This window comes from Cornus florida, unplaced genomic scaffold, assembly GCF_030987335.1.
Source record: "Cornus florida cultivar Cherokee Brave unplaced genomic scaffold, ASM3098733v1 CherokeeBrave_3.0.0_Hap2_Chr03, whole genome shotgun sequence".
In the NCBI taxonomy this organism is placed as follows: domain Eukaryota; kingdom Viridiplantae; phylum Streptophyta; class Magnoliopsida; order Cornales; family Cornaceae; genus Cornus; species Cornus florida.
This window is the reverse complement of record NW_026775573.1, coordinates 31,262,767-31,286,873: the sequence shown is the minus strand read 5'-3', so window position 1 is coordinate 31,286,873 and position 24,107 is coordinate 31,262,767. Positions and strand designations below refer to the sequence as shown.

At 32.9% G+C, this 24,107-nt stretch overlaps 2 protein-coding genes across 3 annotated transcripts; both read right to left on the bottom strand.

Annotated features, from left to right (window-relative positions):
* Nucleotides 1–212: 212 nt before the first annotated feature.
* LOC132300150 (disease resistance protein SUMM2-like) lies at nt 213–3,453 on the bottom strand. Of its 2 annotated transcripts, XM_059797118.1 has the most exons (3): nt 2,156–3,453; nt 567–2,056; nt 213–337 (listed from the first exon to the last, which is right to left on the bottom strand). In XM_059797118.1, the coding sequence occupies exons 1-2, from the start codon at nt 3,297–3,299 to the stop codon at nt 600–602; spliced, it is 2,601 nt and encodes an 866-aa protein (XP_059653101.1). In that variant the 5' UTR covers nt 3,300–3,453; the 3' UTR covers nt 213–337; nt 567–599. The 2 variants fall into 2 exon arrangements, with proteins under 2 accessions (XP_059653101.1, XP_059653100.1); XM_059797117.1 differs by having other exon boundaries at nt 567–3,453.
* Nucleotides 3,454–7,306: 3,853 nt separating this feature from the next.
* Nucleotides 7,307–15,896, bottom strand: LOC132300149 (LL-diaminopimelate aminotransferase, chloroplastic-like). Its single transcript, XM_059797116.1, has 10 exons — nt 15,437–15,896; nt 15,230–15,306; nt 14,770–14,837; nt 13,664–13,780; nt 12,877–12,939; nt 12,580–12,684; nt 12,327–12,377; nt 11,398–11,718; nt 9,786–9,992; nt 7,307–7,742 (listed from the first exon to the last, which is right to left on the bottom strand). The coding sequence occupies exons 1-10, from the start codon at nt 15,523–15,525 to the stop codon at nt 7,449–7,451; spliced, it is 1,392 nt and encodes a 463-aa protein (XP_059653099.1). The 5' UTR covers nt 15,526–15,896; the 3' UTR covers nt 7,307–7,448.
* Between the last annotated feature and the right edge of the window lie 8,211 nt (nt 15,897–24,107).

The following is a 24,107-nucleotide window of genomic DNA, read 5'->3' as shown; positions in this document are numbered from 1 at the left end:
CTTAGAATTAAGCATGACACTACCTCACAGGGACAAACCAGATCAACGGGAAAAGATGAAAAAAAATAATAACAAGCAAATAATAATGGAGGGCATTATCCACTTCCTAGATGGTAGAGCACGCTCTCCGAATAAGTATGTCTGTGTTTGAGTCCACTTCTCCTAATTTGTTATGATGAAAAAAAAATGCAATTAAGAATGTAGATTTTTACCTGTGACGGAAGGAAAATTCTAGAATACATGGGAGTAGCGTCCCTTCTGTGTCTCCCAGCTGTTTGTTGGATGACTTCTCATGACTGAGATAAGGCAACTCTTCCTCAAAATTACCACCATTTGTCTTTGAAAAGAGAAAAGAAAGATTAAAAGAGACTTAGCATTAAGCACGACACTACTTCACAGGGACAAGAAGTTCTGTAGGTACCCCGGGATCTCTTAGCCGTTAGATTATCCATCAGGTAGGTCCTACCATTACATCCAACGTCTGAGAGACCAGGTACGGTACCCCATAATATTATAAAATTTTCGGGAAAAAACAAAAACAAGCAGTTAATAATGGAGATTTTTACCTGTGACTGAGATAAGGCAACTCTTCCTCACAATTACCACCATTCTTCTTTGAAAAGAGGAGAGAAAACAGATTGAGTTTCTTCATTTTCCCACTCCAACTTATCCCACCACCCTCTTCCACCCTGAATTGTTCGAAGAGTGTCTTTGCCGCTATTGCAGTCAAAAGGAAGTTTCTTAAGCCTCGGACAGTCATGCACTTTAATGTGGATCAGAGAGGGGAAGGACAATGAATGGCTGTAGATGCTCTTCAACCTTGGCAGTGCATCTAGAAACAATTTTTGTAGCCTCACGAACACACCCAAACTTCCTTCCCTACCAATATCATCATCTTTTATTACTTGTTCCATTGCACAACAGCAAGAAATTTCCAACTCTCGAAGGTTTGGCGCGCAAATTAGCCATGTTAGATCCTTAAAAGCCGTGCAGTGTGTGATCCAGATTATCCTGAGGTTATGGAAGCTTCTGCTTCCATCTATCATATCGCAGCTCATTGACAACACCTCTGAATAATAACAAAATTTAATTTCTAAAAATTCGAGTCTCTTAATATTTTTCTGTAGAGAAGACAGTGGTAGTGAACTCGAGCCTTGGCAATGTTCGATGCCTAAACCAAACGTGCAACTTCGTAACTTCTGTGAACTTAGTAATTTTTGGAGTGCCAGTTCAGTTTTTACAGACAGACTTAAGTATTGCAGGTGATTCAAGCTTACCAATTCATCCAATAACAATTCATTGCCACCATAAAAAATGCTACCTTCATCAAATACCCTTGAAACACCACTAGCTTTCATCTCCACTCTTTGCAACATGGAAAGACTTGATATGACTTGTGGTGGGATCATATCAAGTTTTTGCATTTCATTCATATACAAATATTTCAACTTTACCAACGACTTAAACTCAATTGGCAACTCTGTTATGCCTGTCAATGAGAGATCAAGATGTTGTAAAGAAAACAACCTGAAAAAGCTTGACGGTAACTTCGTTAAATATTCATTTCCTGACAGGTCCAGAACTTTGAGAACCGGCATAAACTGGAAAAAGTTATCAGAAATGGTCATTAGACGACTATTAGAAAGAAAACCAGACAAGTGATCGGAACAACTAAGATTTAAAGTCAAGAGATTGGGACATCTAGGAGTTCCGCTTAAGTCTTCAATGGAATTCCTCAACAAAAATACTCGCTCAGCCTTCTCCCATTTAGAAATAGGAGGTGCTTTGGTCAAATTAAGATTTCCTTGCACAAAATATTTCATCTCCCTCCTTCCATTCTCTGAAACTATCCAAAATGCCATGTCCCGAATCACGTCATGCATGTTCACAAAAGAACGGCTTTCTTTGCTCTCCAACAACAAGCATGTACACTTCAACCTACCAATAATTTCATATGCCATTTTACAAGCCTCATCGATGTTATCACATTCATCATCCAAAAACCCCTCACCTATAAACAATTTTATGAGATCGGGAACATAGATGTCCCAATCTTCTGGGTAGAGAGCACAATATAGGAAGCAAATCTTAGTTGTTTCATCAGATAAGTTATCATAACTAAATTTTAAAAGAGGAAACACTTGCTCTCCCATACCTGAAAATTTGAATGTTGATTTCTTCAACACATTTACTGCATAATCCCATTCATGGGGGGTTCTCTTGCTAGCCATGGCTCGTCCAATTGTAATCAATGTCAGTGGCAAACCGGAGCATTCTTTGCAAACATCTTGTGCGAGCTTTCTTATTTCAGGGTCAGAATTAAGGGTTTCTTCTCCTACCTTATCTTTAAACAAATCCCAGGCTTGTTCCCATACCAAACATTCCGCTTTAATCTTCTTCTTGGCTTCCATAAGACCGCACACCTCCTCAGATCTGGTGGTGAATATTGCCTTGGCCTTGTATGAAAGTACTGGAACTCCCACTTCGAGAAGATCAATCTGCTTCCATATGTCATCCAAAAGTAGCACAAATTTCTTCCACCGCAAGAACCTAAAGATGTCTTGTTTCTTCTCATCTTGGCTTTTATTGCTCCGCCACGTGCCTGGAAATCCTAGCTTCTTCCCAATTTTATCTTGAACGCTTTCGACGCTACTTACATCTCTGGACACAACAACCCATATCACCTCATCGAACTCTCCACTGAACCGAGTCGCAAGCTCATTGTTGAGTTTCTTCAATAGAGTCGTCTTCCCAACTCCAGCCATTCCATATATTCCGATGATTCCCACTCCATTATCATCATCTCTGACGAGTCTCAAGACCTCGTCAAAATTCGAATCCAAGCCCACAATCCTGTCCAGAGGAATTTCTTCGGCATGTGGCGGGGCCAATGTTACAGCCACTGTGCTGAAATCCCCTTCACTGTTCAGACCAGCCACAACTCGTAGCTTCTTAGATATTTTCTTCCCGAGCTTGTGTCTAGACAAGCAACTTCCGGGGCAAATCTTGAGACATCTTCTCTGGATCTCTTCATCACCCTGAAGGAGAATCTGGTCCACTTCCCTCTCCAGCTGGTTTACTCTACGAAGCCAGCCATCTACTTGTTCCGTTCGGTACATTTGTCGTCTCTCGGCACTTTCAACTTGTCTCTTCACATCGTTTCTTCGCTCGATCAATTTTTCCTTTTCGATTCTCAAAGAGTTGAGATTATGTTGGAGATGATGAATATAGTTGGTAGTGTTTGCGATGCAACCACATAATCGGCATGTAACATCCACTATTGGGCTCACAAAGTCCATTGCTATCTCTGAACAACCTAATTGAGGAGCTGGGAGAGAGAGTAGTTGGAAGGAAAGAAAAGATGTTGAGTATTGCTAATGTAATTTACATGCGTATGATCTCTGCTTAATTGATAGTATTGATTTTATTTGTTGGCATGTACAAAAAGTCTTGAGCCCTAAGAATTAATGTAAGGTAGCCTTTAGTGACCGTTACCAGATGCATGAACTTAGTGATAAGATTGTTGACTTGAATTTGAAATTTTGTCCATATTTGACTTCCCCGGTAAGATTTTTATTTAGGAGTTGTTCACTGTGGGCCTGTTAATTTGATAATTGCTTTTGCTTCATGTTTCTGTTTTGATCTAAAACAGAAGTAAAGTTTTTATTTTATAGGAGGTTCAATATTATTTCAAAACTTATTTGATAACGTAAATTTACTATATAATTTTTTTAGGAGCAAAAATATGAAAGCATATTTGTTAAAAGTGTTATAAGTTTGAAAAAATTAAATTGCTAGTTAAAAATATCATTTAAAAAAATAATAATAACAAAAAAATAAAAATAAAAAATTGAACAGTTCTTTGCTACAAACAAAAGCATCATTTTTATACTATGAATTTTGGTCTCAATTTTAGAAGTGTTTTAGTACTATTCAAATGACAACAAACGTTATCAAATATACTTTGTACTTTTACTTTGCTACAATACACTAGTAAAAACAAGAAGCATAAAGCAAAAGTATTAGTTCAACGACCCTGAAACCCTGCCGAAGTATTTAACACTAGAAAGTCATAGATTTAATTGATTTTGTTCCTCTCGTCTGCAGATTTGGGCCAGGTTTTAGTTTTCTTTTTTCATTACTTATATATCATTACTTATATTTGGTTGCGTTGGTTGACGACTTCACTTGTCGAGATTTGAACATTCTATCAATTAGTCAAATAAGTAACTAAATAATGTCCCACAATTACAGATTTCACAAGAAAAGAAAATAATTATAATTAATTTCCCTAAAGAGGAACAGTTTCACTTTTTCCAAATTGATGAACAATCCAGGCTGGTCAGCTTCTATCACGTGGGTGGGACTGTGGGAGGAGTGCAATCGAAAGATAACTCCATTATTTTCAATTGACAGCAAAAAGACCTACCTACTCACCAACAAATTTCAATTATTGGGTCCACTTGATAAAGGGTAATGCTACACCATGGGTGCAATTATTGTTGTCACTGACAGATAAAAGATGGTCTATTCTATTTTATGTTGTGTTTGGACTACTAAATTGATAGTTTTTGGATTTAAAATCCACACTAATTTAGTTAGAAGTTGTAACAAAATCTATTGATAATTGGGCACAACAATGGTGATGAATTAAGCAGAAACACCAAGTTTTGACATTAAACAGGAAAACGCAAATAGGCCACACTCAGTCAAGGCTTGAAGGTTGCTGCTGCTGCTATACCAATGTATATATATTAGTACACTGAGATGTAATCCTGCCCTAATAAAGAAATAGACGTGGCACATTCCACCAATCATGAAAGGACCACAATGTCCCTGCCTGTTTTGTAGCTTTTGTACTTTAGTGCACCAGCAATACAACAACTCACATTGTATACACATATCTCATATGACACAATCTTGGTGCCAAATAAATGCATAGCAGACCTCATGCTCTCACTCTAGGACCACTGTCTACGTGTCAAGCAAATACACTCCATGTACAACGTGAGTGCCCCTCCGCTGGGCACTAGTCAATATATAGAAAAAATGAGTGGTGCAGCCTGTGTATATAGTAACAAAATATATTTATGAGCTCTGTGATGCAATGTAGCATTCAAAGAAAGTATAAATGGATAAATTATACTGACCTCCCTCGTAGTTATGTCAATATATATTGACCTTTTTTCTTATTTATCAAATTCACACGGATCTCCCTTTAAGTTTGTATCTCTATAACACATTGTTTCATTTCGTTAAACAGTCGCTAATAGTCATCCTGTTTACTATGGCTGATGTAACCAAATTTTATCCTATAAAGTTCCTAAAGTACCCTTTTATTTGTTGTGAAGACATATTTGACCTTATTTACTCAAATAAATTTACCAAAATGCCCTCCAATGATAATACTGCGTATTATCTTTACCATTACCATTGCCTTCACCCTGTTTGGCACTCTATAACTAAACTCTATTCGAAAGATGCATGATAGGGATCATGATGACTAAAAAGGACATCTTCACTTAAATACTACAATTCAGCAGCTCTGCAAAAAAACTAGCTGCATGCTCCACCAGAAAAAGTGATCATACAAACCTCTCTCATAACTAGACTTCCATTATTTATCAAAATGCGACACCAGTTTAGTCACCTCCTTTGCTTGAAAGTTAATGTTCATAACAAAATCTTACAAGACCATACAAGATCGAAAAGGAAAAATCATGTATTGGAACAAAATTTTGAGAGAGGAAGAGCAAAGGTTAAAAGGACTTACTCTGATCAATTCTCCATATCAGACAATGAGACCACCCAATATTGCAACATGGACCCATTTATTTCTCTCTATCTTTTTTTCTCTCTCTAAATCTAATATCTTATATCTCTATGCGGGTTTTCTCTGGTTCCACCCTGACTTCTTCACACAGGCAAACACACAGTTACTTGTTGTTTTAACACTCCAATTTAGCTTCCGTGTTTTACAATAGTAGACAACCCAGAAGCAAAATTATAAAGATAGAGAGAGAAACTTAATGTTAAGGTGAGAGAGCAGTGATGATGGGTAGTTACAGAAACTTCTCCATCAATTCCACCAGCAAACCACCACAACCGCCACCAATCTTGCTATTCAATTATTACCACCTGATCGCACATTCTTTCTGTTTACAGATCCTGACGAATTTGCCGTCGAAGAGACCTTTGGCGGCAACAGCGACAAGGCAAACAAAATTCATCATTTTGCAATAACATAAAATAAATATAGTGAGGATAAAATTGTAATTTCACTCATCTATCTCATGGAAGGGAAGTCAGTGTAATTTGACAAATAAAAAGAAAGGTCTGTGTATGTTGACGAAACCTCAAGGAAGGTCAGTGTAATTATTCCATAATTATATATCACGTGTGAAAAGACTGAATTGCCCCTGAATGAGCCTTCTTTAATCAATTTAAAATGAGCTCTCTCATATTTAAAATAGCCATAATGCCCCTGTTCATCATTGAAATAGCTTGAGCACACTATAGTTCCTAGTATATCACAGTAATTGACCTGTTATCAAACTTCTAACATTCAAAGGACAAACCTTAAATAAAAGCTGGGACCAACAAGTTATTACATGAATGATGTGTTCATCATTTATTTTAATTTAAAATGTATATTATAATTTTTTTCCCTGTATCTAAGGTAATTAATTTTCTTTCTTTAAAATTACCCCTAGTGTATTATCATGTACTTAGTTTTAATTATTAGTCATTTATATTTGCTACGAATCTCTTATCCATGAATGGAATGGAATGGAATGTCATTCAAATCATTCATTTTTTTGATATGAAATTAATTTAAAGTGGAAATGACCATTCTCTTGGAATAAAAACTCATTCCAAAAATTCATTTCACAACTAAATTAATGAATAACTCCGGTAAAAAAAATTCATCCTATTTTGAGTTTCTATCATTTATTTTTATTTTTTTCAGAAAGAGTTTCTATCTCATAGTTATATGTTTCTTCCCTGGTTAGATTTTCTTTTCAATCAAACTTTATTTATTTACTTATTAAAAGTATAGTTTTATACTATTTTAAATTTCTATCATATATTTATTCATTTAGAAAGAGTTTCTATCACATATTTATATATTGGCTTCCCTAATTTCAATCAAACACAAAAGTAGGTTTATCAAATTGTCTCTTTTCCTTTCTTTTCTTATCTTTACTAGCTAATGGTATCCTTTCTTTTCTTTTTCAGCATGCATTTTTGTTAAATAAAAGTTAAAAAAACACCAACAATTTATTATGAAATATATAAATCTGATAAATCTGACTCTCTATTATTAGAACTTACTCACTGATAGATTGCTTGAACATTCATGAAAATATAAGCACAACTAGAATGCAGAAGGATTAATAAATACAATCACAGAAAGCCAGATATGGCTGAGACAAATGAAATCATCCTCACTTGTACAACTGCTTGAATCTTCTACATACTTCTAACACATTAGCCCTACAACCGAAGGCGCTAACCCTAATAAAACCTTCACCACCAGGTCCGAAACCACTGCCAGGGGTTGTAACAACGTGCGTCTTCTCGAGAATTTCAGCGAACACATCCCATGAACTTCGACCGGGAAAATGAACCCATGCATAAGGTGCATTTCTCCCTCCGTAGACATTAAAGCCAAGTGAGTTAAAAGTCTCCGCTATAATATTAGTATTTTCTTTGTAGAAGCCAATCACCTCATGCATAGCCTGAACAGCGCAAAATCCATGGATTATAGGAGCTCAATAATAATAATAATAATAATAATGAGTTATGAAACAAAGTCAACTAAATTTAGGATGACATTATAATGACATCATCATATTTATTAACGTCATCCCCCACCCACAAAAAATACTACTTGTCATTATTCAAAAGAAAAATGTAACACAATGCTTCAATCTAGTTCCCTCTGTTAGTCCCATCTTTGAATTAGGATTTGTCCTTTTAAATGTCAAAAAGCTGTTACAGGTCCATTTATGTGAGTTTCAAGTGGCTCTGATATACTCGGTGCATTATAGAGGCTTACAGGGGTAGCATTGTCACTTTACATTCATAAGATATCTCTTAAGATAGCTTGAGGAAGCTACATTATGTTGACAGTTCTTATTACAGGCAAATTAGGATTTACAGAACTGGTTCAGAATGTGATATTTGGCTACATAACCATTCAAGGGCAATTAAATCTTTTCACACATGTATTATGTTATTATACATTTGTTTGAGATAGTGCATTGCATTGCATTGCTTAGAATTACATGTTGATTAGGTGTTCACAGTTGCTGCTACATAATTCTATATATATTGACTAGTGTCCCTTACAGGGGTATTTTGATCTTTACAAATGATGAACAAATGTGTGACACATGCTCTGTGGTCTTAGTGTGAGAAAATGAGAGTCATTATGCATTGATTAGTGGTTAAGCTTGATGTGTATTACTGTGTGTGTGTGTGTGTGTGTATATATATGCAAGCTGTCAAAAGGCAAGGTGACTAGAGGACAAATATGCAAGGTGGTAGGGCATTGTGGTTTTTTGCTCAAGGAATGTCAAGACATTCTCTGGCCAATGATTAGAGAATGATGCCATGTGGATTTCCTCTTTAGGGTAAGATTACAGATCAATGTACCCTATATATATCATATTATAGCATTGTGCCTTTTTATGCCTTATGAGTGAGCACCCTTGAGCTACATTGTGACAAGCACTCGAGACACTAAGAACAATGAGATTTTACTAAGTTGTGAGACTTATTTGTGAGCTAATTCATATAGTGCGAGTGTGTATTTGAAGATCGTGGACAAGGCTGTATGTTGTTGTTTTTCTGGTGCAAAGGGTTAGTACAGAGGTTCATTCCATGCTTGAGGCCATTTCAAAGGTGTCCATAGGTTGAGGCAAGTTTGTTTTACTATTTGACATCTGCAGAATCATTGTTCATACACATATTTATGATGTAGTTCATTTTGATGTCTCAAACCTCCATGTATGCCTTGTTTTTTCTGGTTTAGCCTTCTATCATAAGTATATATGTATGTCATCTTGCTGTGAGTTGAACTCTTATCATTTAAGCAAGTTTCTATAGTTGATTCAAGGTTGTACAAGTTGATATTTGCATAGAGAAATGGTCATTTGGTATTTTGGCCTTTGAAACCCAAGGTTTTAAGGTTTTCTTTAGACATAAGCCCTGTTGAGTTGTGAAAGTGATATCCTTGCTTGAACCATTGAGAACATCATATGAGAAGGTGTATAATGTTGATATAAGGTTGAGGGTACCATCTACAAGTCTGTGACAATACGAAATTCCAGGTTTACCCCTCTGAGCACAGATTCTGCAGAATGAGGTTTTGCTTTTGTGGTTGATACTTTAAGTTGTATTCTCGCTAATTTCTTGTGTAATAACTTAAGTATTGTCGTAATACATCTTTATATATGTATTTGGTGAGTTATGAGAGCTCATAGGATCCAAGCAAGGTTGTGTAGGATAGGGGGAGTGCATGTGTACATTGTTGTGAGCTAGGGTGCGTGCAGAGTGAGAGACAGTTGTGTGTGTATCTACTTGCATTACAATTAGTACTGCCAAGAACAAAGGTTTTTGATCTCTAATTGAGAGAAAATTTCCTTGTAAAATCATTGTGTACTTGTGGTTAAATGTGTGACCCTATTTACACTTAAAACTTGACAAAATCTACCCCCACCACCCCCCCCCCCCCCCCCCCTGAAAATTAATGAAGAACCTGAGACCACCTAACTGACCTTAAGACCTTCTGGTGAAAGGCATGCAAGAGCACCAGCTTGGGCAATGTTGGATGCACCATTGAAGCAAGTAGTAACAATGCGGTTGAAATCATTGGCAACAGGAAACCCATCCGAAAAGAGAAGCTCTTTTGGAACCACAGTCCATCCCAGACGAACTCCAGTGAACCCTGCGTACTTCGAAAATGAGGCAGTCTCAATTGCAACCTGCAATTTCCATAGATGGACACGACTTCAAATTTATATTAGATATAGCTGATGGAATACTCCCCTTAAGAAGAATCAAAAGATACAAATTCGAAACCCCCTAAATGTAGCATACAATAGCTCATCCTAAACCAAAAGCTCTACCAGATTTAAATCATATGATCACATTAATGATAGCTTTTTGATGGTGAGAAATTCTAAAAAGTTGTCTAGGGGAAAAATAAGAATGTATAATAATTTCCACAATATTGGTCGTCTCCAACAAACCAAATTTTGCACCATCCATGGGCAAATCGCTCATGGTACCGGATGCTGATAACAAATCAGAACATGATTTCAGCACAAAGTCATTTTTTGCAAACATAGTTTTCTTATGCAGGTCTGATACCCACATTTGCTACACAATAACCTCATGGAAACGAAACCTAAACTTCATACTTCAGAATAAAAAATTCAATTCAAAGATGACGCATTGCAGAGGGCATCAACAATGGGGAGAATTAGTAGTTGACTGCAAAATGTACCCCGTTAAAGTTTGAAATTTCGACTTCGATATTATGATGTAACATTTTCACTATGACCAAAAAAGGATGAAATAATTGCATTAGAGGTTTATGAAGTAAATTTTTACTATGACCAAAAAATATGATGAAATAATTGCATTAGATGTTAAATTGAAGTCACCAGTTGTGATTCATAAGCGATTGATGTTCAACCCTCAAACATTGATGCATTCAGCATAACTCTAATAATGATGATATTTCGAAAAAAATTAATATCATATCAAATACCAAGGACACAACTAGTAGCATTACTATGCAGTTATTCAACTTCAATGGGACATCCAAAGATGACCAAAACATATAAACATGTTATATCAAAGGTATATGCAATTCTGCAATTGACATGAAATTTGAGATTCTCCCGACTGCTTTATTATGACCTCATAAACCAGAAAATTATCCATAAAATAAGTCTCTTCACCATAAAGGTTCCTGTTATATGACTTAAATAATGATCTTACACACTCTCTAATGTCTCAAGTGTTTAGAAAGATTGCAGTCAACATAATATTAGAACAAACAAGGTCCTGAGTTAAATCTCAGAGTCACCTGCATAATCGTAATTGATATATGTGTAGGACCGAAAGCCAGGCACACGTGGGGCGGTGTTAGAGTACTTAAAGAATTGAGTTACACACTCTCTAACAGCTTAAGATTTTAGAGAATATGTGTTCAAACATCCAAAAATGAAACTAGAAAATCAGGGAAAAAATGGTTAGAATGAAGATAGCAGGATTTCACCAAAACAATCAAGTGGGAGAAAATTATTAAGTAAAAAGATAGCAGAAATTAATAAAACCAAAACATGTTGGGAAGAAAATACACCATTATTTTCAAGCTACCTCTTTGGCTCCAGGAATTTCAAAGATGGACCGCGGGTTGTCATCTGACATGTACATGGCATATGCGGAATCATAAACTATAATCGACCCATTCTTCTTGGCAAACTGAACCAACTGAGTAAGTTGCTTCCTTGATGCAGCAGAACCAGTTGGATTGTTAGGTGAACAGAAAAATATGACATCTGTTCGAGAGACGGTGGATAAATCAGGAAAGAAACCATTTTCTGGAGAACATCTCATGTATTCGATTTTTCCATACTTCTCGACATCCTTTTGGAACTGGCCAGTCTGACCCATAATAACACTTGAGTCTACATATGCCTGTGATATAAAACAAAGAAAAAACAATGTTATCAGCAATTTAATTAGGAGTAGCAAAAGAATACTCATCGTGTGCCTTAATATTGAACTAGATAATTACTAGTATTATAAAATTTAACAATAAGTTAAAAGGAAGCTGTGAATTTTTCCATAAATCTTGAACACCTAATAATTATAAATCAGGCACAAGCCTTAATTCTTATAAAAAGATATGTGAAAAATAAAAAAAAAACAAAACAAAAACAACCTGAACAGAACAGCCTAGCAAGAGATGATGAGATCAGCTCAAACTTGTAATTCAAGATGTGGGAATGAATAATAGGTAGAACGTAGAAAACATACGACTAGTTAAAACTACTAGAGATAACGGGCTCGCTTAGTTTGTAACTCTGAGAATAGTTTTCTGTTTTCAAATACTCTGCTTGGTTTAGTTTTTTGAAAACCGTTTTGTGAAAACTCAGTTGCAAAAAGGCTTGTTTTCAGATAATCTTCTTTTATAGTTTTCTGGAAACAGTTTTCTGTTTTCTGAATTTTTTAGAACTGTTTTTAGAATTACAAACCATTCAAGCCCAACATTTCTTTCTTGTGCTGAAGTATGAACTACCTACCGGATATGAAGGGTCTTGCACCGCCATTGTAACACCAGATCCAAAAAGGACCTGCCGTAAAGGAAGAACAAAGAAAAGTCAGGTAATCTCAATAGCATTAGTTAATAAGCAAATGAACTCCGGTGCTTATAAGATTCAGACAAGAGGCCATCATTTGACAAAGGAATTCATCTACTGTGAATGAGATAAAGAATGAACAAACTTTGTGGAAACTAAGTGAAAATTTCGAAACATACTAGAAACCAAATCAAACCTGAAGGCGGGATATGTCGCATTTCGCGCCATCAGAGACAAATACATCAGCATCGTCTATGCCAAGGTTTGAGTAAAAGGTTGAAGCAATCGCAGCTCTCAAAGGCTGACCACATCAACAATTTTTGTTACTCTTCCAGCAATATCAAGGTTTCACAAAGACAATGAAAAGTGGAAATTAGCCACATTGGAACTTATTTGACAAAAACATGTTTAGTATGAAAAGGATAAAATTTTAAATTTTGTGACTACAAACATTTAAGCAGTCAGTAGCAAATAAAGAACATCGATCACCTACTTGTTCACCTTGTCCAGCTCCATAACCGGTGTAACCCTCTATCGTTGATAGCCCGTGTGACCTCTGGCACAAGTTGAACAAGTAAGAAACTGGTAGATCATCACAGTTCAATTAACAAACCAGTTGAGATATAAATAATCACAACAATTACTTTCATGCGACATATTTAAAAATGTGTCCATGGTATGTGTCAACCCAAACTGTGGTCCTACTCCAGGTAGTTGGGATTAAGGCTAATTTTGTGTTTTGTGTGTGTGTCTGTGTGAGAGAGAGAGAGACTAATGATCACACAGCTCCGTAGCCTTCAAGCTAAGACCACTAGACCTCAAAGTTGATACTTGACAAACAGATTGGGTAATGATTTAGGTTTAAAACAAAACCTAGGAATCTATCACTGATTAATTTGACTATCTTCACAGAATAATGCTTCATAGAAAACCGAAGGGTAATGACGGTAAGTGCAATGAGTTCAGCGAAAAAGAGCGTTCAAGCAGAATCAAACAGAAGAATATGCAAGGAAAAAATAAACATTGATAAACTGAATCTAGTCTATAATCAACACAAACCCATTCAAAATCAAGACATACTAGAATTTAAAGCAGAAATACAGTAGAATTAATCGAAATTCAAGCTGCACAATTTTCTGCACAATATCTTGAATGTCAACCAAAATTAACACCATAATTCACAAAATTTATGCTCATTTATGAACAATTAAAAATATAAATTGCTTCTGTGGAAAAAAAAAGGAAGACATTTACATCAAAACGTAAAATAAAGCACGTACCTTTGCCATAGCAGAAGTTATAACTTCCGGAATAGGCTCAGTAGTATCACCAATGCCAAGGCTTATAACTTGTGCATCAGGGTACTTCAACAAGTGTGCATTCTTTCTTCTAGCAACCTAAGTTTCAAAATTTGTTTAGTTTCATTTTTGTACAAACACTAATCACTTTATCAATCCTGATTTATAACAGAAACTATTGGCTTTTAAAAATTAATTTACATACATGAACCAACCAACCAATCTCAATGAAGATGCTGCATCAAAATTACTGGCAATGAAATTGTCAAGACTAACCCTTTTTTCCTCTCGATATGTAAGACAAATTATTCTGTTTTGCAGCATATTGGACTATATTGCTGAGATAAATGGGATCGTTCGGATGTTACTAAGATCTTCATTGATCTGTCAAACATGAAGAATAGTTCTATTTTCACCAAATTAACCCATCCTTTTATAAGAGTGCTGGTTCTAGCTTTTTTATTTCTCGGTTAGGTAAGTACTCACACATTTCACAAACTATCCACTACGAGATTCGGATCCAATCTCAATGAAGATACATTCTAAGCACCTCAACTAATTTGTTTTTCCCCCACCTATTAGTTAATCAATGCTTTCTTTATCCATTTACTTACAAAACTTTTGCTATAATTTTGACAATTGTATAGAGATCATTTTTTTTAGTTTTTTATTTTGACAAGTAATATATGCATTGGAAAAGGCGTTCAAAAGGGGAACGCATCCCTTAGAAGCTACACAAAGAGTCCGAAAGATCAACAATATCCTCCATGAATTTACAATTTCTCCTTATGACCCAACAAAAAAGGGTAATAATGATGAAACTGTAATGTCCCTATAGGAGTCTCCTTTCCTTCAAAGGATATAAGCCACAGGTTAATACAGGTAGGTGTTATTTCAATTTTTCAGGCAAGGCACACTAAGAACTAATATCAAAACATGTATCCAACTAAGTAAATTTCGCAGCCTCTGGTATGGCAAACAAAACATGTGCTACAATACGATCGAAATGCTCATGTGAATGATGTTTTCAATATCAATGGAAGCACATTGCATGATAACAAAGAGATATAGCAAAATCCGTAATATACCTCTGGGAAAAGGTAGCCAGCTTGAAGTTTAGCCATGTTTGAGTTACGAGAGACATTTGTCTTATAACCTTCACAAATTGAAGCAAATGTTGTCAAACTTGCTGGTTTTACTAATACAATTTCTTCAAGAAAAATGATACTTGGACTGATTTCGATCTCTAATCTATTTGTTTAGTCCAAGAGTTTCCATCCCATTAATGTGGTAGATAGAATCCAGACTTCAACTTATCCACAACATTAAATGAATAAAAACCCCATCGGTTAGGTTAGGTTAGATTCTTCGGCCACACAAATAGGCCTAAATATTATTACTTTTTATTTTTATTTTTTTATAACCTAGTAGAACCCATTACACTGTCATCTATTACCTAGAGAAAACGAAACGCTGAATCTTTTTCCTTCGTTTTCCCAGCAACCAAACGAAAAATATTGAAATTATAATGCAAATAATGATGTGTACCGGTCTTTTTGGCGGGAGGAGTTGCAGCACATTTATAAATCCCATTGTTTCTCATAGGAAGCGAAACATTCTGAGTTCTGCATCAATAAAAACAAATGTAATTAAAAAAAATATTCATGAAAATGGAAAGGGCGCCCCGAGATTTCAATTTTTTTTATTTTTCCTTTACTTTCTCAGCAACCAAACAGGGAGAGTGAGTAGGGATACCTTATACAGAAGAAGTTGTTTTGGGAAATGAAGGTAGAAGAAGATGAAGAAATTGAAGTTGAGAGGTGATGGTTATTGATCAGAGACATTTTTTGGGAAATCCAGAAAAATCTCAATATGGATTAATGTTGTGAAAAATTCAAATAAAAAGTTGAATAATATTAATGATTATAACAATAACAATGAAAATGATTGAGAAAGATTGTTGAAACAAAATTTTAAAAAAACATGAGTAAATTGATTTGTTTAAGGTTTTACTTTGCAAGACAACCTAACCAGATTAGATAGTTTACGGGTTAATCATAAAGGTTCGGAAAGAGTAATGAATATTGTGACTGAAAATTTCTACCGAAATCCAATCCGAATTCAACGTGGTCAAGCCATATTATCGCTTTTGCTGGGATCATAAAAAATATCCTTTTTGTGTAAAACTAAAAAAAAAAATAATAATGAACCAAACCTATTTATTTACTCAAAAGTCTAAACCACCTTAAAAAAAAATAAAATAAAATACTTTCAAAAAAAAAAGTCTCAACCACCTTAAGTTAGAGACTAAGGACGGGTAGCCCAGCCGAGTCGAGTTTTGACGTGTTTGGATTCGGCTCGTTAATCTTGTAGAGATGATCAAGCTCAATCGAGTTTTGATCGGTTCTGATCGAGTTCAAACTACATTTAAGTTGGCTAAAATTCAACTCGATTGAGCTCGTTTATTTATATTGGGAGCAATTAACTCCCTCCAACTTATTTAATGGTCGGTTGTTGTTGAGAGTTAAATTCCTCCTTCATCACACACAACGGAAGTATCATTACATTACATCAACACAAACATATATAAAGATAACAATCATACGCATCCATGCACAACACAATATTTTACATAATTCACCAACTCTAAGACTACGTCCATGGAGAGAGAGATTTTCACTATTATGAATCAATTAATAGAATATACCACTACATGTCAATACTATACTTACTCATTTATCATCTCTTTTGATGCTACATGTATACACTCAGAAATTACATATATTTTCCCCTCTCCTCACAACACTCATTTTTAAACCCCTTACATTTTTTCTCTCTTCTCTCTCTCTCTCTCTCTCTCTCTCTAAACCTCTCATATTAATCTTATTTATAATCTCTTCAAAACCCAATTCATTGGACAAGTATTCCCCAATTTGCTTACAAGGAGTTATCATAACCGTCTTCTACTCTAAAAGCGCTAAGGCAACTTCTTTTCCAAATCTTCAGCCTTCCAAAACAAATTATGAAATTGTTTCTCACAACTTCCAATAAATCATTATCCAAGTTGAACCAGTTCAGCTCATTTTAAATCGGTTCAACTTTGGTTGTAGCCAAAAGTTGACGCCACACTTGAATCGGTTCAAAGCCACTTGAACCTGTTCAACTTTAGCGGTAGCCAGAATCAAGACACCAAAATCTACAAATTTGACCCTCCCAAATATTCCACGTACATAATTAACACGTGATCAAACTATGTTTTTACATGCTCCTCCATTGGTTCACCTCAACTGAAGATTTATTCATAGCTCCACCTCAACTGAAGATTTATTCATAGCTCCACCTCAACTGAAGATTTCTCTCCACCTCAAATAAAGTACCATGCACAATGATAAACTTGATAAACACTCTAACAATCCCCACATTTTCTCAAAATTCATCATTCTTTTTTTTTTCTTCTACCTTCTCCATCCACCCCATTGGTGTTTAATTGCTCACGCATGGCAACCCACTAATCTTCATTCATTTTCATCAATTGTTTTTCTGGTTCAAAGCAACAAACTTCTCATCTTCACTCTTCATATTCCCCTTTGGTCTTTATCGGGCTTAGAGCAAACCCTTTTATTCTTCACACCCTTGCCCCATTTTGAGAATTAGCATATTTTTTGGCATGTCCCCAAAACTTATTCCTCATGGGCTTCACCCCTATCACATTTGCCTTATCTTGAAAAATGAGCATCCTCCAGCTTGTCCCAAGACTTATTCCTCGTGGGCTTGTATATTCGCACCATCTATCTTCTTCATACCTTCATGTCATTATCAATTCTGATTGAATCTCCATAGCATCTCACGATCATCTTCTACTTTGACAAATTTCGCACTAATTTTCTTCTACTAATCTTCAGGACCAATCACAGGCTTTGACCCACTATCGGCTCTCATACCAGTTGTTGGGGAACAATTAACTCCCTCCAACCCACTCAACGGTAGGCTGTTGTTGAGACTTAAATCCCTCATTTATCATACACAGCGGAAGTGTCATCACATCACATCAACACAAACATATATGGAGATAACAAATTATACACATCCACGAACAACACAATATTTTATATGGTTCACCGAACTCTAAAGCTACATCTATAGAGAAAGAGATTTCTACTATTATGAATTAAGGAAGTGAATATACAACCACATATCAAAACCCCACTTACTCACTCATCATCTCTTTTAAGGCTACATGTATACACTCATGAATTACATATACTCTCCTCTTTTCTCATAACACTCATCCTTAAACCCTTTACATTTTTTCTCTCTCCTCTCTCTCTAAACCTTTCATACCCATCTCTATTTATAGAGTTTTTAAAACCCAATTCCGCATCGAACAAGTATTTCGCAACTTAAAATAGCATATTCATCTTCGACTCTAAAATAGCAGGTACAACTTATTCCCCAAATCTTTAGCCTTTCAAAACTGATTAGGAAACTGTTTCTCGCAACTTCCTTCCAGTAACTCATTATCCAAGTTGAACCCGTTCAGCTCTTTCTAAACCGTTTCAACTTTGGTAGCAACCAAAAATTGACACCACACTTGAACCGGTTCAAAGCCACTTCAATCGGTTCAACCTTAGCAATAGCCAAAATCAAGACACCGAAATTTGCAAATTTGACCCTCCCAAATATTTCACGTAATCAACACATGATCAAATTATGTATTTGCGTGTTCCACCTCGAACAAGGATTTATTCATAACTCCACCTCAGCTTAAGATTTCTTCATCTCAAATGGAGCAATACGCGTTATAATGAACTTGAGAAACATTCTAACAATTTATGCCTAAAGAATGTTCAAGTTAGCTCATACTCAACTCGATTGAGCTCCTTTATGCCTAAAGAAACAATTATATGTATAAACGAGCATAAATCGAATCAAATAAACCAAGGGGAGGGAGACTCTAACAAAGAAATCATGTTCGTGATCGTGGTATTAAGTTTATTCATGTTGCTTTTTAAAATTGGTTTACATAAATTATTGGGTTCTGGTTGGTTAATTGATTTTAGATTATTTTAGTAATTTTAGATTTCTTTTAATTGATTGAAATAGAGAGTTAATTCTTTTTAAAACTAAATTATTGGTATTAATTTTCTTAATAAACTGACACGTCCTTTCTTTCCTAAAGGACGCAAGCATTTTATAAATTTTTAACTTATTTTATATTCACCAAACAACTTCTATTTTTCTTAATTATTAAGTGTAAGAGACACATAATCAAATTAGAATAAAATGTTATTCTATACTTTTTACTTAATTAAATTGAAAAAAAAAAAAAAAACATAAAGTTAAGAACAAAAGCTAAAATACAGAGTACAACTTAAATGACCAAAACTTATATGACCAAACTCAACAAAGTTATTTTTCAAAAGGTGCTCATTAGCTATATATCTTTGCATGATTATAAGCAAACAATTAATTAATAAAATATATAAATGTATACTTGAAATCCACTAAAAATAAACAAAATAACTAATAGTAAAGGACTTTTAAAAACTAAAAATAGATTTTGAGCAAAAATTCAACAGAGAAAAAATAAACACAAAAATAGATAATTGAATCCACTGTTTTGTTTGGTTGAATGAATGGTATGGGTAATAAAAATGATGTATTGGTGACACATTATTTTTGTTTGGTTAGAAGGTATTATTTTTACTAATATACCCTTATTATTTAAAATTCTAAAAATTCTATATCTATTTCAAATTTTTAGAAAGGTTAAAAATGAAAAATGAGTTAAGTGCAAAAAGCCCCCTCATAATATACAAAATGTGCAATTCACCCCCTGTTGTTCATAAAACACCCCTGCATTTTACAATTTGTGCAAATAAGGACATTAGGTAAATTAAACCATTGAAATGTCTAAAATACCCATATAATAAAATATAAAATATAATAATAAAAAATCAAAATATCCCCTATCTCCTCTAATTTATTTTTTCTTTTTTTGGAAAGTCTCTCCCCTCTATTTCTCTCTTTATTTTCACTTTCTGGTGGGACTCTTTTTTCAGCGACTTCCGTCTTGTTTCTTTCTATCTTTTTCTTTTCAGCAACTTCCATATATTTATTGATTTTGTAATATATATACATACATATATATATGAGATGCAAAATCTTTAAAAGAGATGCAATCAACCCATAATAACTTTGATTTTAGAAACAAAATCTTTCTCTTTCTCCCTCTGACATATGGGAGTAGGCGTGGTTGCAAGGATATACATAACAATGTTCATATAATTTAATTTTTTAAATTTTTGGAATGTAAATAGACTCAATCAAGATAACATCCAATTACAGGCATTGATGAACAACCAGGATGATAATTGAACTTGTGCATCTCACGCTCCATGATCATAGACTAAAACAAAAACAAATTGAGATGATGCCAAAACCAACACAACATTTATCTTATTGTAAAAGTATGTATATAGACTCGGACATATTGAAAATACTCATATTCAGGGAATATCAAGTTTCACAAAATAAACACGTTCGTCCCCTCCATGTTTTCACCAATTAAATATTTTGTGGTGTTAGTTTTATATTATATGTATACATATATAATCTTGAAATTATATATATATATATATATATATATATATATATATATATATATATATATATATATATATATACACACACACTAGCAAAAGTGCACTAAAAAAAAAAAAAAAATCCTTGGAAAAAAAATTACATTTAAAATTTCTTAAAATTATAAAAAATAATAAGTTGAAGAATTTAAGTGTAGAAATGAAATATGATATAATGTGCTATCATATAGACCACTTTTTATATATATTTGTAGAGACATAGTAATATTGTAAAACATCATAAACTGTTCTATTTTTTTTTTTCTTCTCTTTTAAATATTTCTTTTTTAAACTTGTACAAATAAGTTCACATCTCAAAAACAAAACAGCAATTATGAATATATAAATTATTTTTGGCTTGCAATCATAAGTCTAAAATATAGTTGTCACAACTTGCATATTCTTCCCAAATTTTCTTTGGTAAATTGTTGAAACCTATACAAAAATAAAATAAAATTTAATAAAAAAAACACCCCACCGAAAATGCCAAAATCTTGTGTATTTTTTTTTTCTTTCTTGAAAATGAATGATGGAAAGTCCATTGCATCATAACATAATCCACTTAAGGGAAAACAAGAGATTTGAGTTGTTATATTCATATTCAAAGTCAGAAGGATTATATTTCACCTTAAATGGAGCATGACTTCCTAAAGACTTATGAGAAAACGGGAGAATTTCTAAAAAAATTTAATATGTAACATATAACTATCACAAATTCGATCATGAATTAAAAATGCAAACACCAATCACTTGCATGCCAATATTTCTCAATAAATAATATTTCTTCTTACTTAAAGAGTTTTAGTATTTAATATTCCTTCTAATTTTTTATTTTTATTTTTTGACAATTAATTATAATTGACTAATTTACTCCATAAATCATAGTACTTGAAAATAATTGCAAACAAGAAAGTAAGAAATGGCTTAAGGTTATCCAATATTGTTGCTAAAGTTGGAGAGTCAACTTACCCAATACTGCTGCGAGAGTACTTGACACCTTTATATCCAAATATCTTCAAGAATTTCCTGCAAACAAATAAAATTTTATTTTTTTCAATTTTTTATTTCAAGTAACAAAACTTCTATATATAATTAAATAGAGTAATTTTATTGATAGGAACAAATTGGAGGGTCACTTGTTTTTGCTAAAAGAGAAAGAAGGAAAAAACTGAGATGTTTTATTTTAGTACTACTATGTGAGAATGCACAAATATTATTAAGTTAATAAAAAATGAATAACTTGGTATGTATATATATATATATAAGAAATTGTTGGAATTGAAATATGAAAAATGGAAGAAGAATGAGGATGCTAAATTCATTATAGTAAACATTGTTGCTTTGCTTGTCATTATCATGCCCACCTCGTGCACTCTCTCACCATCATTGCTATAGAAGGCAGTAATGTATCGTTTTAACAAGATTGTAATGAGCCATCACATAATTTAAGATTCAGGTAACTCACAAGCATACCTTGTGATGATGAGCCATCACATAATAAAAGAAATGTCTGTTAAAAAACTTTGTGAATAATGAACCGCCGCATAATTTAAAAATATTATTAGTAATATTTTTAAACAAAAATCGTACTTTTATTTTTCTTTTGCAATTTTTTTTATTTGTCTGGAATAATGTGAATTAGGCTCTAGAATTTGTAAGGAGAAAATTTTTGGGAAGGAATGGTTTCCCTTTTAAATAGTGGGAATATTATAGATTTTTGTTTTTTTTCATTTACTTTTTTTTTCTCTCTTTTTTATTTTATGTGTTAGAGTTAAATTTTTTTATATAAAAAAAAAATGTATGTTTTTTTTTTTTTTTTTTCTTTTTGTTGCATGTATTTATTTATTTTTGTTTTTAAGCAAATATGGTACTTTTTTTTTTTCCTTTTACATTTTTTTTTTGAAGAACGGGTTCCTTTTTAAATGGTGGGAATATTATTGTTTTTTTTTTTTTTCCTTTTATGTTTTTTTTTTTTTCTTATTTTTAATTTGTGAGAGTTAAATAAGGTGATTTAATGACACATCATTAGAATTTTTATAAAGAAAAATTGGAAATTATATGAATCATAAAGGTTGTAAATAAATTGAAAATAAACTGGAAGATAATTTTGCTGCATTTGGAGGGACTCCAAATCAGATGTAATGGTAGAAACCTAAAGGGTTGTAACCTTTATATCATAATATTTAAAAGGAAATAAATTATTACACTTAATAACTAGAAATTAAAAGGTTGTTTATAATTTTTTAAAATTTAAATTAAGCAAAAATGTTTGAAGTAGGGTGGGAATGCATTTTAAAAACAAAAACGTATGTTCTTTTTTTTTTTTTTTTTTTTTTTTCCTTTTACGTTTTTCTTTTTCTTTTTCATTTTGTTGCGTGAATATTTTTTTGTTTTTGTTTTTAACAAATAGGGTACATTTTGTTTTTCTTCTACAATTTTTTGTTTTGTTTGGAATAGTGTGAATGAGGCTTTAGAATTTTTTGAAAAAATGTATGTTTTTTTTTTTCTCTCTCTCTTTTTTCTCTTTGGCGTTTTTCTTTTTCTTTTTGTTGCTTGTATTTATTATTTTTGTTTTTAAACAAATATGGTACTTTTTTTTTCCTTCTACATTTTTTTTTTTGAATAATGTTAGTTAGGCTTTAGAATTTTTGGAAAGGAACGGGTTCCCTTTTAAATAGTGGGAATATTATAATTTTTTTTTTCTTTTATGTTTGTTTTTTCTTATTTTTAATTTGTGAGAGTTAAATAAGGTGATTTAATGACACATCATTAGAATTTTTAAAAAGAAAAATTGGAAATTATATAAATCAAGAGGCTTGTAAATGAATTGAAAATAAATTGAAAAATAATTTTGGTGCATTTGGAGAGACTCCAAATCAGAAATTAAAGAGTTATAAACTTTTATAGAGACATTATGAATCATTCTGTAGTTAATATATATGTTAATAATTTTTTTTTAATTTAAATTAAGCAAAAATGTTTGAAGTGGGTAGACATGCGTTTTAAAAACAAAAATGTATGTTTTTTTTTTTTTCCTTTTATGTTTTTCTTTTTCTTTTTCTTTTTCATTTTGTTTTGTGAATATTTTTTTGTTTTTGTTTTTAAACAAATAGGGTACATTTTTTTTTTCTTCTACAATTTTTTGTTTTGTTTAGAATAGTGTGAATTAGGCTTTAGAATTTTTGGAAGGAATTTTTGGAAAGGAACTGTTCATTTTTAAATAGTGGGAATATTATAATTTTTTTTCTTTTTATGTTTTTTTTCTTCTTATTAAGGAGTATTATTTATTTGAAAGATTTAAATAAGATGAATTAATGATACGTAAAACTGAGATTTTTAATAAATAAAATTTGGAAATTATATGACTTAGAAGGGTTGTAAATAAATTGAAAATAAATTAAAAATAAATTGGTAAATAATTTTGGTGCGTTTGTATAGACTCCAAACCAAATGTAATAACAAAAAATTAAATAATTTTTTATTTGGAACCGTTATATCGTAAAATTTAAGGAGACATAATCATTACAGGTAATGACAAGAAACTAAAGTGTTGTAACATTTATATAAACATTATGAATCATTATACAGTATGTTAACAATTTTTCTAGATTTAAAATAAGCAAAAATGTTTGAAGTGGAGTGGATGTGTATCTTAGAAACAAAAAAGGTGTGTTTTATTTCCCTTTTACAATTTTTTTTTTTCCTTTTTTTAGTTGTGAGAGTTAAATAAGGTAATTTAATGATACGTTATTGGAATTTTTATAAAGAAAAATTGAAAATTGTTT

Bases quoted from the DNA above. Each gene is read 5' to 3' on its own strand.
- LOC132300150 (XM_059797117.1), bottom strand. From the start codon at position 3,299: ATGGACTTTGTGAGCCCAATAGTGGATGTTACATGCCGATTATGTGGT.
- LOC132300149 (XM_059797116.1), bottom strand. From the start codon at position 15,525: ATGTCTCTGATCAATAACCATCACCTCTCAACTTCAATTTCTTCATCT. The intron at 12,685-12,876 runs GTAGGTGATCGA...TGATGTGGTCAG, and splicing joins GAGCTGGACAAGGTGAACAA to CCTTTGAGAGCTGCGATTGC. The intron at 11,719-12,326 runs GTAGGTAGTTCA...TTTATATCACAG, and splicing joins TGCAAGACCCTTCATATCCG to GCATATGTAGACTCAAGTGT.